Source organism: Ornithorhynchus anatinus, chromosome 3 (assembly GCF_004115215.2).
Source record: "Ornithorhynchus anatinus isolate Pmale09 chromosome 3, mOrnAna1.pri.v4, whole genome shotgun sequence".
Classification (NCBI taxonomy): Eukaryota; Metazoa; Chordata; class Mammalia; order Monotremata; family Ornithorhynchidae; genus Ornithorhynchus; species Ornithorhynchus anatinus.
The window spans coordinates 132,220,821-132,239,750 of NC_041730.1; the positions used below are offsets into that span (position 1 = coordinate 132,220,821).

General features: G+C 48.0%; 1 protein-coding gene across 2 annotated transcripts in view; it reads left to right on the forward strand.

Annotated features, from left to right (window-relative positions):
- The window catches only part of LOC100080382 (neuronal vesicle trafficking-associated protein 1), a 101,803-nt gene that overhangs the window by 76,469 nt on the left and 6,404 nt on the right, over positions 1-18,930 (forward strand). For both annotated transcript variants that reach the window (XM_029061355.2, XM_029061354.2), the window contains exon 4: positions 6,966-7,079. In XM_029061355.2, the coding sequence (XP_028917188.1) occupies positions 6,966-7,079 (114 nt within the window). The remainder of the gene's footprint in view (positions 1-6,965; positions 7,080-18,930) is intronic.

The window sequence follows — 18,930 nt, forward strand, 5'->3', positions numbered from 1 at the left end:
CACTATGCCACGCTGCCTCTCTAGACTGTAAGATCATTGTAGGCAGGGAATTTGTCAATTTATTGTTATAGTGTACTCTCCCAAGCGCTTAGTACAGTGGTCTGCACCTAGTAAGTGCTCAATAAATAGGACTGACTGACTGTCCAGCAACTCTGACCCCGGCGTGGGATAGGGCCAGTGTCCGATCTGATTGTCTTATACCCACCCCGGTGCTTGGCACAGTGCTCAGCGCAAAGTAAGCACTCTGTTAATATTTCCTCAACCACTTCAGACCCCACTGGGTGCTCACCCACTCACCAAGTCACCAGTGAGTCTGATGCCTTTATGAAATTGGAGACTATTTTTGGCTTGTCCTCCATCCTTTCCTTCTTTCATTGTTCATTCATTCATTCATTCATTCATTTATTCATTGCTAAATATTGAGCTCTTACTGTGTGCAGAGCACTGTACTAAACTCATGGAAAGTACAATTCAGCAATAAAGAGAGACAATCCCTGCCCACAACGAGCTCACAGTCTAGAAGGGGGGAGACAGACATCAGAGCAAGTAAATGGGCATCAGTATAAATAAATAGAATTATAGATCTATCTACACATCAGAACAAGTAAACAGGCATTAATATAAATAAATAGAATAATAGATATGTACATATATATATACAAGTGCTGTATATATTTTCATTACCCTATTTATTTTGTTAATGAGATGTACATCACCTTGATTCTATTTGTTATTGTTTTAATGAGATGTTCATCCCCTCGATTCTATTTATTGCTATTGTTCTTGTCTGTCCGTCTCCCCCGATTAGACTGTAAGCCTGTCAAAGGGCAGGGACTGTCTCTATCTGTTACCCATTTGTCCATTCCAAGCGCTTAGTACAGTGCTCTGCACATAGTAAGCGCTCAATAAATACTATTGAATGAATGAATGAAAGTGCTGTGGAGTGGGGGGGGGGGTGGGGTAGAGCAAAGGGGGTGAGTCGGGCGATGGGAAGGGGGGAGGGAGCTGAGGAAAAGGGAGGGTTAGTCTGGGAAGGCCTCCTGGAGGAGGTGAGCCTTCAGTAGGGCTTTGAAGGATGGAAGTGTGATTAGTGGATTTGAAGAGGGAGGGCACCCCAGACCAGAGGTAGGACGTGGGCCAGGAGTCGATGGCAGGACAGGTGAGCAAGAGGCCCAGTGAGAAGGTTAGCACCAGACTCCTAAGAAGGCAGAGAGAGCTCAGCTCTCCAGACGCGGGACAAGTGGATTTTGAGTTGAGGCCGCAAGCTTCGTCGGGTGTGATAGGATGGCTTCTGGTCCAGAAGCTCAGTTTGCCCCTGTGATTCCTCCTCCCACCCTCATCATCATTTAAGACACATTTCAGCTAGAAATGCTTACAGGAAAGTGGAGAGGGAGATTATATAAACACAAACAGGAGACCTGGGTTCTGATGCTGGCTCTGCCACTTAACTGCTGTGTGACTTTGGGCAAGTCACCTAACTTCTCCATGCCACAGTTTGCTCATCTGTAGAAATGGGGATTTGATACATGTTTTCTCTCTTCCTCAGACTGTGAGCTCATGCGGGAAAGGGACCGTGCCTGATTTCTGTATGTTCTATAATAGTAATAAAAATAATAATGATAATAATAACTGGTATTTCTGTAGAAGAACATGGTCTAGTGGCAAGAACATGGGCTTGGAAGTCAGAGGACATGGCTCCACCACTTGTCTGCTCTGTGACCTTGGATAAGGTTTAACTTCTCTGTGCCTCAGTTACCTTATCTGCAAAATAAGGGTTAAGACTGTTTGCCCCACTTGGGACAGCTTGATTACCTTGTATCTACCCCAGCGCTTAGAACAGTCTTGGCACATAGTAAATGTTAACAAATACCAGAGTTATTATTATTAGTAGTAATAAGCATTTACTCTGTGCCAATCACTGTACCAAGTGCTGGGGTAGATACAAGATAACTGGGTCCCACATTGGGCCCACAATCTAAGTAGGGAGAACAGGTATCGAATCCCCATTTTGTGGATGAGGAAACTGAGGTACAGAGAAATTAAGTGACTTGCCCAAGGTCACGCAGTAGACAAGTGGGGGAGCCAGGATTAGAATGCAGGTCCTCTGACACCTGGTCCTCTGCTCTTTCCACTAGGCAATGCTCCTTCTCAAATATGTGTTCACGTTTCAGAGCTCCAAAGGAAATCAGTGTGTGGATCTAGAGGAAACTAAGTAATGGTTCTGACAGCAACACCTTCATCTCTCCCTCCCAGCCCTGCAGTACTCATTTCCGTATCTCTGATTTCATTTATTGCTATTAATGTCTGTCTCCTCTTCAAATCTGTAAGCTCATAGTGGGCAGGGAATGTGCCTGTCAAATTGTTATACTGTACTCACCCAAGCATTTAGTACAGTGCTCTGCACACAGTAAGTGCTCAATAAATACGATTGACTGACTGACTGACTGACTGATCGACTCTCCATTCTGTGCTCGGCCCATTTAGGTATCTAACAAATGCTGCAATTTTATGGGACCAATTTCTCCATGTGGTCCCTCCTGACTCCACTCTTCTCCCACAGCCCACCAGAGCCTCATGAGAGATCAGAGAGAGTTCAAGAACTGCCATCAGATTTTTCTGATTTCCTGCAAATTAAATCCCTCAGAGGTCCATGATCTCTTGGATCCCTCTGACCTCTTTCCTTCCTCTACCCGGCAGCATCTATTGTTCTCTAGGGAGAAGAACTCAATCCCTTAGCAACCCTGCCCCTTCCCAAGCCCCACAGTTGGTGAGTTCCACGGGAAATGAACCCTGGACTCCCAACCGGCCTTCTAGCCGCCCAAGAAGACCGGTAGGCAGACCTGCTGCGGGAGGCTCCAGGTTGCCGGTAAATTCCGGTTGCCAAGGTTTCACGCCAGCTGAAAAATCTCTTTGCCCGATTGCATCTACGGCGATGTCTCTCACTGGAGCAAACTGTCATCTCGCCTCTGCTGCTCGTAAACTGATTGTCTCTCTTTATTATACCGAAGCCCTAATTGTTACCAAAGGCTGGTGTGTTCTTCCGGCTCCTGAAATCCTCCCCGCCGGAGAAGAAGATGATGTGCTGTGCACTTTGCGTAGCCACCAGGGACTCGGTCACCGGCATATCTGTTCTCCAAGGTGACGGGGGAGAGAGAGAGAGAGAGAGAGAGCCAAAAGATAAAAACATTGCAGTAGCTTTGTTGGCAGAATCCTTACAAACCAATCTCTTTGGCTCCATCCCTGAACTGCATAGAATTTGGCTCCTGGAATTTCCATCCCTTTGTTTCTAAGGATTGAGCCACCTCCCTGTATCCCATCTCAGAGATGCCTCTGTTTTGCATGAGAATATCACAGAGCAGCAAGCCTTCTCTGAATGATCCCAATTTGTCTTTTTATCTGGGCAGATATATGGCATGACATCTTTTCATCTTAAACTCAAAAGCCCGTTACAGATGTCTCCGTTCCTCTGATGTCTGCAGAGCAACTGGAGTCGAAGCTATAGGAAATGAAAGCTATAGGAAATGACCTAGATAAGGGTTTTGTGTCCTTTGGAAGAAATAGGATCTCCAAGCTGCAGGGACAATTTTCTCGTTGGATCAGACGATCAGCTCAGGGATCCCATTAGGGCTAAGGAGTGTGGAGGGATGTGAACTGTTTGTCGGTCAGGTAGTCACTGGTATTTATTGATCACTTAGTGTGTGCAGAGGATGGGACTAAGCGCTTGGGAGAGTACAATATAACAATAAACAAACACATTCCCTGCTCACAACAAGCTTACTGTCCAGAGGGGGACACAGACAATAATATAAATGAATAAATTACAGACATAAATAAATCACTGATATAAACTGTTAAAGAAATACCCATCTCATAAAACCTTTTAGTCTAGTGAACTGAATCTAGGACCTTGTGAACTGAACTGTAAAGCAACGAGCACGGGAATCTTCCTCTTACGTTTCCAAGAGTCAAAATGCAGAGGGCTGGAAACCAGTGAGAACTTGGAGAAAAGGAGGATGGCTTTGATTTTTAGCTCCTCCAGAGCAGGGGCCATTTCCTTTTTCTTCAATTCTATGGTTCCAGGCACCTAGTACAGTTACTTAGGGCACACCCAGTTCTTAAGCATGGTTATCTTAAGTATCTTAAACACCACTAATAGGGAAGTTCACCTATGACTGCGTCGCGTATAGCTGAAAAGGGCGAAGAGGGATCTGTGGTCTTGGCTACATTTTGTAATCCGTCAATCAATGGCATTTATTAAAGGCGTATATTGGGTGCAGAGCACTGTAAGTTATTATTCTTATTATTAGAAGGGGAGACAGACTTTAATATAAATCAATAAATTGCAGGTATGAAGATAGATGTGCGGCTGAGGGATGGGTGACTAAAGAGTGTAAATAATAATACTAATTATGGTATTTGTGTTTACTATGTGCCAAGCATTAATTCATTCATTCAATAGTATTTATTGAGCACTTACTACGTGCAGAGCACTGTATAAGTGCTTGGAATGTACAATTTGGCAACAGATAGAAACAATCCTTGCCCAGTGACAGGCTCACAGTCTAAACGGGGGAGACAGACAGCAAAGCAAAACAGAGCAAAACAAAAACAAGACAGCATCATCACGATAAATAGAATCAAGGATATATACACCTTATTAACAAAATAAATAGGGTAATAAATAATATATACAAATGAGCACAGTGCTGGGGGGGGAGCAGAAGGAAAGGGGGGGCTCAGTCTGGAAAGGCCTCCTGGAGGAGGGGAGGTCTCAGTAGGGTTTTGAAGAGGGGAAGAGGAGTTAGGTTTGGCAGAGGTGAGGAGGGAGGCGTTCCGGGACAGCGATTAAGATGTGCCAGAGTCGACGGTGGGACAGTGTGCCAACGAGACAGTGAGGAGGTGAGCGGAGGAGGAGCGGAGTGTACGGGGTGGGCAGTAGAAAAGAGAGTAGGAGGTGAGGTAGGAGAGGGCAAAGTGATGGAGATCTCTGAAGCCAAGTGCTGTTCTAAGCGCTGAAAGGCAGGGGTGATGAAGAAGGGAATGGAGAAAAGATTATGAGGGTTTTAGTCAGGGAACGCCTCTTTTGAAAAGGTGCGACTTCACCAAGCTTTGAAGGTGGATGAGTGATAGCTTGTCGCATATGAAGAGGGAGGACATTCCCGGCCAGAGGAAGGACGTGGGCAAACAACAAACAGACACATTCCCTGCCCACAACCAGCTCACAGTCTAGAGGGGGAGACAGACATTAATATACATAAATAAATAAATAAATAAATAAATATATAAATAAATTGCAGATATGTACGTGTGTGCTGCAGGGTTGGGAGGAAGGATGAATGAAGGGAGCAAGTCAAGGTGATGCAGAAGAGAATCGGAGAAGAGGAGAGGAGGGCTTAGTCAGGGAAGGTTTCTTGGAGGAGCTGTGCCTTCAGTAATCCTTGAAGTAGGGGAGAGCAATGGTATGAAGAGAGAGGGCGTTCCAGGCTAGAGGCAGGACGTGGATGAGAGGTTGGCGGCGAGATAGATGAGATTGAGGTAAAGCGAGTAGGTTAGAATTAGAGGAATGAGGTAGGAGGGGGCAAAGTGACCTGGCTCAGTGGAAAGAGCACGGGCTTGGGAGTCAGAGGTCATGGGTTCTAATCCCTGCTCTGCCACTTGTCAACTGTGTGACTTTGGACAAGTCACTTCACTTCTCTGTGCCTCAGTGACCTCATCTGTCAAACGGGGATTAAGACTGTGAGCCCCTCGTGGGACAACCTGATCACCTTGCAGTCCCCCCCAGTGCTTAGAACAGTGCTTCGCACATAGTAAGTGCTTCACAAATATCATTTATTATTAAGTGCTTTAAAGTCACTGGTGAGGAGTTTTTCTTTGAAGTGGAGGTGACGGGAAGATGTCAAGAGTTTTCTGTTCCACTGTCTTCCAAAGCAAGTTGCAAAAGGACATTTGATTTTCCGTGACAGTACTAGAAGTACCCTGGCCTTCTTGGGTGTTAACATTGTTGGAACCGCTGAAATAACCTCTTCCAAGGAATTCTGAATTGTAAATGGAAACGTTTGGAGCAAAATGGCTTTAACTTTCTATCCCCTTCTCCCCCTCCCCTGGGGTAGCACTCCTTCCAGCTGCTCTCTTCTTCCATGGAGATAAGGCAACTATTCAGGTGGGACACTCCTGGGCACTCCATAGGGAAAGAGAAGGGCAAAGGCCCCAGACTACTCTCCTTCTGGATGATGAGGCCCGAGCAGTGCCCAGAGGCAGGAGATGGACTCAATGACCTCTTTGAAACTCTATCCAGTCGCAGTACCTTGATGTCCCAGCATTGCAGTTTGGCTTGAAACCGCTTCCGGACCAATTTCCCGGAGGGCGTCAGGGTTCGTAAATTTCATCTCTGCCAGGGTCAGCCCCCACAGTGGTCAGGGCGATCTGGCCCCCGGACCTCCCGGCCCTGGTTACGAACCAGCCCCCAGAGGAAGTTCTTAGGCGGGGCCTGCAGCTAAGGCAGACTGTCAGGAAGGCAGACCCTCAGGACAGGTCCTCTTCTTGGTGGGGGATGAAAAAGTTGCTGGGAACTGACCTGAAGCCGGTGGGCCCGACAAACTTAAAACAGAAAGTTACAACCCTAACTAGGGGCTGCTTTTAGAGGAGCTGGTGAAGGGCTTGCCTTAGTTGTTGGCTTTATTAACCTGAATTCACCTATTTTCTTCTCTTCTTTCTGTCCCTCTGTTCCTTTCCCATCTTCCTTCCCACCCTCCATTCCATCCCCCCCCCTGCCTTTTTCTCTCCGGCTCCATCCAATTCCCATTTTTCTCCCCTCCCACCTCCTCTTCCCTTCCTTTTCCCCGTCCCTCATCTTCTCGCTCTTCTCCCTCCCATCCCCCTGGCCTGCCCCTTCTCTTTCCCTCCCTCTTGCCACTTTCCCTTCCCTTCCTTCCCTTCCCCCCTCGCCCTCCTTCCCCTCCTTGCAGCTGCTGGACTCATTCTCATCACGATGGCGTTCTTGGCCTGCCTCCTCATGCTGGTCATGTACAAGGCAACTGTGGTATGACCAGCCCTCAGCTGCCCAGAGGGCTTTGTGTTCAGGTAAGGTGGGCACGAAACTCTGCGGAAACCCGTCTACTGTAACATTAGCTCCGGCCCCCAGATAGACTGCTACTCTCCGGCTGGTTCAGAGCCGAATGCCTGCGGGGCCCCTTCAAGTCACGGAGAATGTGGGTATTTGGCACGTGCTCGCTCGGTGCCCACGGCGGCTGGGCACCGGCGGCTTCTGATATTTCGTGTTTCTGCTTTTGAGAATTGTGGAAGAAAAACTTCAGGGCTCTGCTTTTGTGTACAGAAATGGCCTACATCAGAGACATACTGCTAGAGCTTCAATCGAGCGCTAGTAGGAATGGTGGTTGACGGGCAGAGTTTCCTCAACTCAACTTGAAAACAACACAGAGTTTCTTTATACACAATGGTACAGCATCCACACTATGATCAGCGAGTAAAGCAGTATGGCATAGTGGATAGAGCATGGGCCCTGGGAGTCAGAAAGGTCATGGTTTTAATCCTGGCTCCACCACTTGTCTGCTGTGTGATCTTGGGCAAGACACTTCACTCCTCTGTGCCTCAGTTACCTCATCTGTAGAATGGGGATTAAGACTCGTGAGCCCCACGTGGGACAACCTGACTACCTTGTCAGAACAGTGCTTGGCACGTAGTAAGCACTTCACAAATGCCATAATTATTATTAATTATTATTACGATCAGAAGAGCGTAATACAGAATACCTATTTTAAGACAGGTAGCAATAATTCCAATTGGCCTATTTCCTACTTCTATTGCTTTGTTCTTTAGGTGATCAAATACCACTGATAAGCAAGGCCAGGGCTCCTGACTTGCTCCAGGGAGGAACAGATTAACCCAGTACTGAGTAGCTATGCTAATAATAATACTAATATTAATAATAATAATTATGGTACTTAAGAGCTGACTTTGTGCCAAGGACAGTACTAAGCTCCGGGGTAGATACAAGTTAATCAGGTTGGACACAGTCTGTGTCCCACCTGGGGCTCACAGTCTCAATCTCAATATTTTACAGATGAGGTAATTGAGGCCCAGAGAAGTGAAGTGACTTGGCCCAAGGTCACACAGCAGATATGTGTCGGAGCTGGGATTAGAACCCAACTCCTTCTGACTCCCAGGCCTGTGCTTTGTCCACTAGGCCGTGCTGCTTCTCGAAATACAAAATGGCCCATGCAGGGATCGAATCTGTGACCTTGGAGCTATTAGCACCACACTCTAACCAACTGATCCGATCAGCTAACGATTATGATATTCGTTAAGAGCTTTCTTACTATAGGTCAGTCACTGTACTGAGCGTTGGGGAAGATACAAGTAAATCGGGGTGGACACAGTCCCTGTCCCACATGGGTTCACGGTCTCAATCCCTATTTTACAGAGAAGGGAACTGAGGCCCAGAGAAAGGAAGTGATTTCATTCATTCAGTTATATTTGTTGAGCTCTTACTGTGTGCAAAGCACCGTACTAACGACTGGAAAGTACAATTCAGCAACAGAGACAAACCTTGCCCACAACAGGCTCACAGTCATGGGGGGACGAGGGGAGGAGTCAGACATCAAAACAAGTAAACAGGCATCAGTAGCATCAATATAAATAAGTAGAATTGTAGATATATACACATCAGAACAAATTAACAGGCATTAATATAAATAAATATATTTATATGTACATTCATACAGAAGTGCTGTGGGGCGGGGAGAGAGCAAAGGGTGAGCCGGGGTAATGGCGATGGAAGGGGGCTGAGAAAAGGGGGGCTCAGCCTGGGAAGGTCTCCTGAAGGAGGTGAGTCTTCAGTAGGGGTTTGATTGTGAGTGTGGGGAAGTGTGATTGTTTCGGGCGGATTTGAGAGGGAGGGCGTTCTGGACCAGAGGCAGGACGTGGGCCAGGGGTCGACGGTAGGACAGTGAGAACGAGGCGCCATGAGAAGGTTACGGCGCAGAGGAGCGGAGTGTGCGGGTTTGGGACTTGGGAGAAGAGAAGGGAAGTGAGGGTAAGAAGGGACAAGGTGTTGGAAAGCTTTGAAGCCAGAAGTTGAGGAGTGTTTGCTTGATACAGAGTTTGATAGGCAACCACTGGAGATTTTTGAGGAGGGGGGGTGACAGGCCAGAATGTTTTGGAGTAGAAAGATAATCCGGGCAGCAGAGTAAAGTATATGACTGAAGTAAGAAGAGACAGAAGGTTGGGGAGATCAGAAAGGATGCTGATGCAGTAATCCAGTCGGAACTTGATGAGAGATTGTACCAACAAGGTAGCGGTTTGGATAGAGAGAATGGGCGAATCTTGCGACGTTGGAAGGTGAGACCGACTTGCCCAAGGTCACAGAGCAGACAAGTGGCGGAGTCAAGATTAGAACCCGTGGACCGTCTGACTCCCAGCCCGTTACTCTATCCACAACGCCATGCTGCTTCCCTATCATTCAGGCTCTTGAAACACAAGGATGGGATATGGATGTGCTGCCTTGATAGCAAGGCTCAGCGGGTACTTCATTCATTCATTCAATCGGTTACGAGCCGTCACTGCGTGCAGTGAGCACCGTACTGAGTCCTTGTTCTTGGTTCCTTGCTATGAGCTAATCAAGAAATCAACAGATTTAGAGTGGAAAGAGCTCAGAAGGGAAAGGTCTGAGAAATAGCAGGCCTTAACCCGCTGTGCTTAATAATTATAATAATCATGGTATTGTAAAGTGCTTACTATGCGCCAAAGCACTGTTGTAAGCCCTGGGGTAGATCTGAGGTAATCAGGACCCTGATTCATGAATTCTGACTCCCAGGCCCATGCTTTAGTGGTGGGGCTTGAGGAGGGGTAAATAAAGGTGAAAAGGTGACATAAAAGGGAGTGGGAGAATATTAATGTTATTATTATTGTTGTTATTTTATTTGTAAAGACCTTACTATGTGTCAGTCGGTGTTTTAAGTGCTGGAGTAGGTATATGTTAATAATAATAATAATGATAATAATGATAATGATGGTATTTTGTTAAGCGATTACTATGTACCAAGCACCGTTCTAAGCGCTGGGGTAGATACAAGGTAATCAGGTTCTTCCACGTGGGACTTACAGTCTTAATCCCCATTTTACAAGGAGGCACAGAGAATTTAAGTGACTTGCCCAAAGTCACACAACTGACAAGTGGCATAGCCAGGATTAGTACACACAACCTCTGACTCCTAACCCCGCGCTTTTTCCACTAAGCCACGCTGCTTCTCCTAATGCCACAGTCCCCGTCCCACATGGGAGTAGGATGGAGAACAGGCACTGAATCTCCATTTTACAGGTGAGGAAACTGAGGCACCGGGAAGTGAAACGCCTTGCCCGAAGGTACCCGACAGGCAAATGACAGAGCCAGGATTAGAACGCGGGACCTCTGACTCCCACACCCCTGCTCTTTCCACTAAGCCATGCTGCTTTATGTCCCTTTTAGTGAGCCTTCCGCCCCAAGTGGAAGGGGCCTTGTCTAATTCCCACCTGTATATTCTTTCCCAGTGCTTAACACAGTGCTCTGCACTCAGTAAGTGCCTCATAAATACTACTGCTACTACTACTAACTACTCCTCAGTTCCCTGAGCGCGAAGGTCCTCCTCGTCTCTCCAATCTCCCTTGTCCATCAAACTTCCATGAAAGCCAAGAGGAACCCAGCAAGAATACATTTGCAAAGCGCAAAATAAGACCGGCAGGAAACTTGTCTTCATAGGAGTGTAAACTCGTCTATGCCAGCCGGGTTTAAAAATACCTCGAGTGAACACGTAGCGACGTTCTCCAGGGCAGATGGAGCGTCGTCGATTTTGAAACAATCTGAGCCGTCGCAGTAGCCCTCCCGGCTGCCTCCCGGTTCTTCCGAGACGCACGGCCTCATCCTTCCTTCGCCACCTGCCTCCTTTCCAGAGCAGAAACGTCGCTCCGCTTTCCCGGGCCCCGAGCGGCGAAGCGGCTGTGGCCGTCTGTCATTTTGTCGATGCTCTCGTCGGCCGGGTTCTTTCTGGAGCTCATCCCGCTCGGGAGAACGGAAGGCTCCGGTGGGATGGCACAATGATAGTGTTCGTTAAGCGTTTACTCTGCGTTGAGAACTGTTCTAAGTGTTGGGGTGGATAGAAGCTAATCAGATCGGACACGTTCCCTGACCGCAGTGAGCTTACAGTCGAGGGGACGAGCTTACAGCCTAGCGAGTTGCCCAACGCCACCCGGCCAGCACGTGGCAGAGCAGGGATTAGAACCCAGGTCTTCTGATTCCCAAGCCCGTGCTCTTTCCTCTAGGTTAAGCTACTTCCTAAGGTTGAGTCTGACTGATTGTCTCAGCCTCGGATCTCCTTGTCATCCAGTTAATAATAATTATGGGATTTATTAAGTGCTTACTGTGTGCCAAGCACTGTTCTAAGCGCCGGGGTAGATACAAGATATTCAGGTGTCCCTGTCCCCACGTGGGGCTCACAGTTTCAATCCCTATATTACAACTGAGGTAACCGAGGCCCAGAGAAGTAAAGTGGCTTGCCCGAGGTCACACAGCAGACAAATCGGGGAGCCAGAGTTAGAACCCAGGTCCTTCTGGGTTTATTCATTTATTCATTCGATAAATACTATTGAATGAATGATTGAATTCTGACTCCCAGGCCTGTGCTCTATCCACTAGGCCACGCTGCTGCTGCTGATAATAATGATAATGATGATAATAATGATAGACGGTACTGTAACATCGTTGAGGTCAGGGAACATATCTACCAACTTTGTTTTATTATACTCGCCCAAGCACTTAGGATGGGGCTCTGCACAGAGTAAGCGCTCAATGAATAATAACAATGTTGGTATTTGTTAAGTGCTTACTCTGTGCAGAGCACTGTTCTAAGCGCTGGGGTATACAGGGTAATCAGGTTGTCCCACGTGAGGCTCATAGTCTTAATCCCCATTTTACAGATGAGGTAACGGAGGCACAGAGAAGTAATAATAATAATAATATTGGTATTTGTTAAGCGCTTACTATGTGCAGAGCACTGTTCTAAGCGCTGGGGTAATAATGTTGGTATTTGTTAAGTGCTTACTATGTGCAGAGCACTGTTCTAGGCGCTGGGGTAGATACAGGGTAATCGGGTCATCCCACGTGAGGCTCACAGTTAATCCCCATTTTATAGGTGAGGTAACTGAGGCCCAGAGAAGTGAAGTGACTTGCCCACAGTCACACAGCTGCCAAATGGCAGAGACAGGATTCGAACCCATGACCTCTGACTCCCAAGCCCAGGCTCTTTCCACTGAGCCACGCTGCGATTGATTGATCGAGTATGATGACAGTAATGATTTGTGGTAGTTGCTAATGTCTTAGGGAAGCAGCGTGGCTCAGTGGAAAGAGCCTGGGCTTCGGAGTCAGAGGTCATGAGTTCGACTCCCAGCTCCGCCACTTGTCAGCTGTGTGACTGTGGGCGAGTCACTTCACTTCTCTGTGCCTCAGTTACCTCATCTGGAAAATGGGGATTAACTGTGAGCCTCACGTGGGACGACCTGATGACCCTGTATCTCCCCCAGCGCTTAGAACAGTGCTCTGCACGTAGTAAGCGCTTAACAAATACCAACATTATTAATGTCTTGCCAAGCCTTGTAGTAGCTACAAGCCAATCAGGTTGGACAAAGTCCCCGTCCTACATGGGCTTCACATTCTAAAGGGGAGGGTGAACAGGTGAATCCCCATTTTACAGATGAGGTAACTTGAGGCCCAGAGAAGATAAATGACCGGCCCAAGGTCACGCATCAGGCAAGTGGCAGGGCCAAGATTTGAACGCCGGTCCTCTGATTCCCAGGCCCAGGCTCCATCCGCTAGACCACACTGCTTCTTAAGTATGTTTTCAAGGTCCAGAACCCCTAAGGAAATCAGCGTGGATTTAAAGAAAACTAAGTAATGATTTCTCAGAGCAATACCTTCGTCTCTTCTGCTCCCTTAACGGTGGACGTGTTACAGAGGTCACAGTGCTCTGCACACAGTAAGCGCTCAATAAATGCGATTGAATGAATGAATGAGGAGATACTGAAAATTATAGCTTTGGGGATACAGAAGGAACTTCCCCCAGGGGGTGAGGGATGGAAGGGGGTGACACGATCCCTCCCAAGAAGCTGGGACGCAACTAGCTCATTTTCGGAGGCAATCGCACACACACACGTGTCCCCGGATGATAGTCTGCCCCCGCACGCACAGCTCCTCCCCGAGCTGGGAGTCCCTGCCCTCCTAGGTCCCTTACTCCTCACGGACAATCCCACCTCCAGCCCTCCGTCCCAGCGCTGCCCCCGGTTCGAAGATCGGGAGACCTCGTAATACAGATGATGAAGAAGGCCGATCACCGGCCACTAGAAACCACTCGATTATCGGATCATCTTGAAGGACTGTCTGGTTAACGCCCAGTAGAGCAAAATGTTCCCATCTGTCGTGGAACCTGGCCACACATTTATCTTCCCCCTTCTTCTACTCCCTCAACCTCCCCAGCTCTATCTCAACGGGAGATCTCTTATTTAATGCTGTCGAGTCGTCTCCGACCCATAGCGACGCCGTGGACACGTCTCTCCCAGAATGCCTCGCCTCCATCTGCAATCATTTCGGTGGTGGATCCGTAGAGTTTTCTTGGTGTAAATACAGAAGCGGTTTACCATAGACTCCTCCGTGAGATAAACTTGAGTCTCCACCCTCGACTATCTCCCCTGCCGCCACTGCCCAGCATGGGTGAGTTTTGACTTGCTGGAGACGGCCTGCCGCTCGCTAGCCACTGACCAAGCTAGGAGTGGGATGGACAGGCCTCTGCTTCACTCTCCCTTCCGTAGTCGAGGCTGGAACAGGACTGGAAACTTCTCCAGGTGCGACCCTGAGAGGGGGAAGTTCTCCCACTTCCTCTTAAATTCTACCCCCTCCACTTGCCCCTCCGACCCTTTGCACCTTATGGAATCGCCTGCCCCGTCTCTTCTTCCCGCCTTGACTGACACCTTCAGCTGTTCACTGTCCAATAGCTTCTTCCCCACTGCTTTCAAACATGCCCACATCTCCCCTATCGTGCAAATCCTGCCTTGACTCCGTGGCTCCCTCTAGTTATCGTCCCCTCTCCCTACTATCGTCGCTTTCCAAACTCTTCAAGTGAGTTTTTACACCTTTGGTACCCACTTCTTCTCCAATTCTCTCCTTGACCCCCTCCAATCTGGCTTCTGCACTCTTCACTCCATAGAATCTGCCTTCTCTAAAATTACCAATAATCTCTTTCTGGTCAAATCCAATGGCCTCTACTCCATCCTAATCCTCCTCCGCCTCTCAGCTGCCTTCGATACCGTAAACCACCCCCTCCCCCCAGAAACGTTATCCAACCTTGGCTTTGCTGACACTGTCCTCTTTTGTATCTCCTCCTATCTCTCTGACCTCTCCTTCTCGATCTCCTTCCCAGTTGTGTCCTCGCCTCCCGACCTCCAACTGTGGTGGTCCCTCCCTCCCGGCTCAGTTCTGGGTCCCCTTCTATTCTCCATCTACACTCACTCCCATGGCTTCACCTCCTTCACCTGACGAGTCTCAGATCTACCTCTCCAGCCCTGATCTCTCCCCTTCTCTGCAGTCTCACGTTTCCTCCTGCCTTCAGGATATGTCTAGTTGGATGTCCCATTGTCCCCTCAAACTAAACTTGGCCAGAATAGAATTCCTTATCTTTCCACCCAAATCATGTCCTCCCCATGTCTTTCTCATCACTGTAAACAACACCACTGCCCCCCCCATCTCACTGTCCCCCCATCTCATAAGCCCATACCCTTGGCATTAACCTGTAATCTACTCTGTCTTTCAACCATCACATCCAATCTGTCACCAATTCCTGCTGGTTCTACCTTCATTACAACTCTAGAATATGTCCTTTCCTCTCCATCCAAACTGTTACCGTGATGATCCAAGCACTTATCGTATCCCTCCTTAACTCCTGCATCGGCCTTCTTGTTGATCTCCCTGCCTCCTGTCTTTCCTCACCCTAGTCCATAGTTCACTCTGCTGCCTGGATCATTTTCATTCATTCATTCATTCATTCATTCATTCATTCATTCATTCGTATTTATTGAGCGCTTACTATGTGCAGAGCACTGTACTAAGCGCTTGGGATGAACAAGTCGGCAACAGATAGAGACAGTCCCTGCCGTTTGACGGGCTTACGGTCTAATCGGGGGAGACGGACAGACGAGAACGATGGCAATAAATAGAGTCAAGGGGAAGAACATCTCGCAAAAACAATGGCAACTAAATAGAATCAAGGCGATGTACAATTCATTTTCCTAAAAAAAGCTCAGTCCACATCTCCCCTCCTCTCAAGAACCTCCAGTGGTTGTCCATCCACCCGTGCATCAAACAGAAACTCCTCACCATCCGCTTTAAAGGCGTCAATCAGCTCTCCCCCTCCTACTTTACCTCACCGATCGCCTACTGCAACCCAGCCCAAATAGTCTGCTCCTCTAAGGCCAACGTAATCACTGCACCTCAATGTCATCTCATCTGACCCCTTGCTCATCTCCTCCCTTGGGCCAGGAACTCCATCTCTCTTCACATGTGACAGGCCACCACACTTCCCACCTCCAAAGTCCTACTAAAATCACATTCCCTTCTAGAGGGAATGTGAATAAATAATAATATTTATTATTATATAACCCCTCACTTTATGTAACCCCTCACTTCCCCCAGGAAGCAGCATTACCTACTGGAAAGGGCATAGACCCGGGAGTCAGAGGATCTGGGTTCTAATCCAGACTCCGCTCCACATCCGCCGTGTGACCTTGGGCAAGTCGCTTCACTTCTCTGGGCCTCAGTTACTTCATCTGTAAAATGGGGATGAAGACTGTAAGCCCCGTGTGGGACATGGACTGGGTCCAACCTGAATAACTTGTAATAATAATAATAATGTTGGTATTTGTTAAGCGCTTACTATGTGCCGAGCACTGTTCTAAGTGCTGGGGTAGACATAGGGGAATCAGGTTGTCCCACATGGGGCTCACAGTCTTAATCCCCATTTTACAGATGAGGGAACTGAGGCACAGAGAAGTTAAGTGACTCGCCCACAGTCACACAGCCGACAAGTGGCAGAGCTGGGATTCGAACTCATGAGCCCTGACTCCAAAGCCCGTGCTCTTTCCACTGAGCCACGCTGCTTCTCCAGAGCACAGTACAGTATTTACCCCAGAGCACAGTACAGTACCTGGAACATAGTAAGCGCTTAACAAATACCATTTAAAAGCAAACAAAATCACCGAGTGAGATCTGGATGATGGTCAGGAAACAGCAGCTGGAGGAAGGCAGGGAGGGACACGGACACAGGGACTGGGTTCGGAGGAAACACGCACCATGGACAACCTGGGGAAGAACAGAGATGCTGATGGAAGGAAGGCCATGGGAGGGTTGACCCACAACTGAGACCCAGATTAGAGTCAGCAGACTTAGAAGGCCAAGGCGGAGGCTTGGGATTGGCTCAGAGAAACTCGGACCAAAGTTTTTGTTTCCAGGGAAAAGCCCTAAAGCTAGTAAAGCCGATCTGAAAACTAGACAGGCATTTCCTATCCTTTGATGCCGCAAATAGAGAAATCAAGAGGCTAGCCATTTCTTTTTAATGATGCTTATTACATGCTTACTGTGTGTCAGGGACTGTTCTAAGCACTGGAGCAGAAACAAGATAATCTGGTGGGAGTAGTCCCTGTTCCCCCATATGGGGGTGCTAACAGTCTGAGGGAGAACGGGATTGAATCCTCATTTAACATATGGGGAAACTGAGGCACAGAGCAGTTAAATGACTTGTCCAAGATCACGCAGAAGGCAAGCAGTAGGTCTGGGATTAGAACCCAGGCCCTCTGATTCTCAGGCCCAGGTTTTCTCCACTAGGTCACATTTCTTCCCCGTTCCATATTTTTCATTTTCCCAAAGCTTCTAATCGAACCACACCCCTAACAAGCACTGGGCATCCATTCCTTAACCTATTTTGAAACCAGTGGGCCAGAGAGTTTAAACAACTCGCCCAAGGTCGCACAGCGGTCCAAGCAGCCAAGCGGTAATTAAAACTCAGAAATCATTCCCTGGATCTGCCTCCTTTCTAATGAGGCACCCGCTCAGAGAATCTGTTTTACACAGAGGGGATTCCGCATGGAAGAGGGAGTCTGGGGAAATGACAATTAATGCCTGCCTAGAGACGAATCGATAGTCCCTTCCGTGGCTCAGGGTCCGGTTCTGGTGTTACAGAGAGAAAATGAATTCTCAGCGTGAGTTTTGACATAAGCTTGCTGGCAGGAAGCACTGAACAGTAAATCTCTGCCCAGGCCTCTGCCCGGGCTGTGTTCCTCTTGAATATTCAGTGTCCTTGAGGGGCCAGCTTCCTCTAGACAGTAGCTGGTGCCCAAATATACTCCTGGAAATAAAGGAGGCAGGGGGTAAGCCAGAGTGGATAGAGCATGGGCCCGAGAGTCAGTAGGTCGTCGGTTCTGATTCCAGCTCCGTCTCTTGTCTGCTCTGTGACCGAGGGCAAGTCGCTTCACTTCTCTGTGCCTCATTTACCTCATCTGTAAAATGGGGATTAAGACTGTGAGCCACATATGGGGCAGGGACTGTATCCAACTCGATTTGCTCCCTTCCCTCGCAGTATTTAATGCAGTGTCTGATACAGAGTAAGTGCTTAATAATAATAATAATAATAATAATAATGATGATTTTTTTGTAAACACTTACTATGTTCCAGGCACTGTTCTAAGTGCTGGCACTGTTACTATGTGCCAGTCGCTGTATGAGAAGCAGCATGGTATAGTAGAAAGAGCACAGGCCAAGGAGTCAGAAGGTTGTGGGTTCTAATTCCGGTTCCACCACTTGTCTGCTGTGTGACTTTGGGCAAGTCACTTAACTACTCTGTGACTCAGTTACCTCATCTGTTAAAAATGGAGATTAAGAGTGTGAGCACAATGTGGGGCAGGGACTGTGTCCAACCTGGTTAATTTATATCTACCCCAGAGCTAAGAACAGAGCTTGGCACATAGAAAGTGCTTAACAAGTATTATTATTATCATTAAGGTGCTCAGAGTCCACAGGTGGGGTAAATAGTAGAGAATAAGGATGTGGAAATAAATGCTGTGGGACCGGGGAGTTGATCAAAGTGCTTAAGGGGTGGGATAGATGAAATCAAGGCCCAGAGAGGAGGTTGATATTAGAATAGTGGAATGTACAGATTGGGCTATAGTAGGAGATCAGCGAGGAGGGAGAAGGGAAAGGCGCATTCTCCCTCTAGCAGAACACGCTTGAGTTATTTCTGCAGTGGTGGTGATGTTGTACACCGAGCCATCCACACTCTCTCATCCGACCCCCCAGGGTGGATGACCAGAATTGGATTTAAGATAGAGTTGTTCTCACTTTTAGCGTGGAGTTTGCCGTCCGTTGCTTTCCTCCCAGAAAAGGATAGGGGGTGGGTCAGAGCAGCCCAGGGAAGATTCTGTTCTTACTGGTAGAGTGGTAGAGGGTATTGGTAGTGGTAGAGGGTTCTCTACCACTTATTTCCAGGTTTGCCCCAGGACCTTAATTATTTCTCCTGCAGACTATAATCAGGAAGGTGAAGGTTCCGGTCCTCCATCACCGCCATGCGCTTTGGCCATTATTTTCCTTGGCTCGCTCGTTACCTCCCCCTCCTGCAGAGCCCCGGTGACTTCCCTCAGAAACTTTCATTTGAGCATTTTCAAGGGTCCAGGAAATGCCGAGTCCCTCAGAGGAGAGAACTGCAGCTCCCATGCCTGCACATTCTAGCTCTCCCGCTGTGAGACTGAACGCAAGGAGGATAGGGAGTGTAAGGGTCAAGAGCAACCGTGTGAGAGGAGGGAGTCAAGGTCATCTTTCTGTAGTTGAGAAGACTAAAATCATCCATT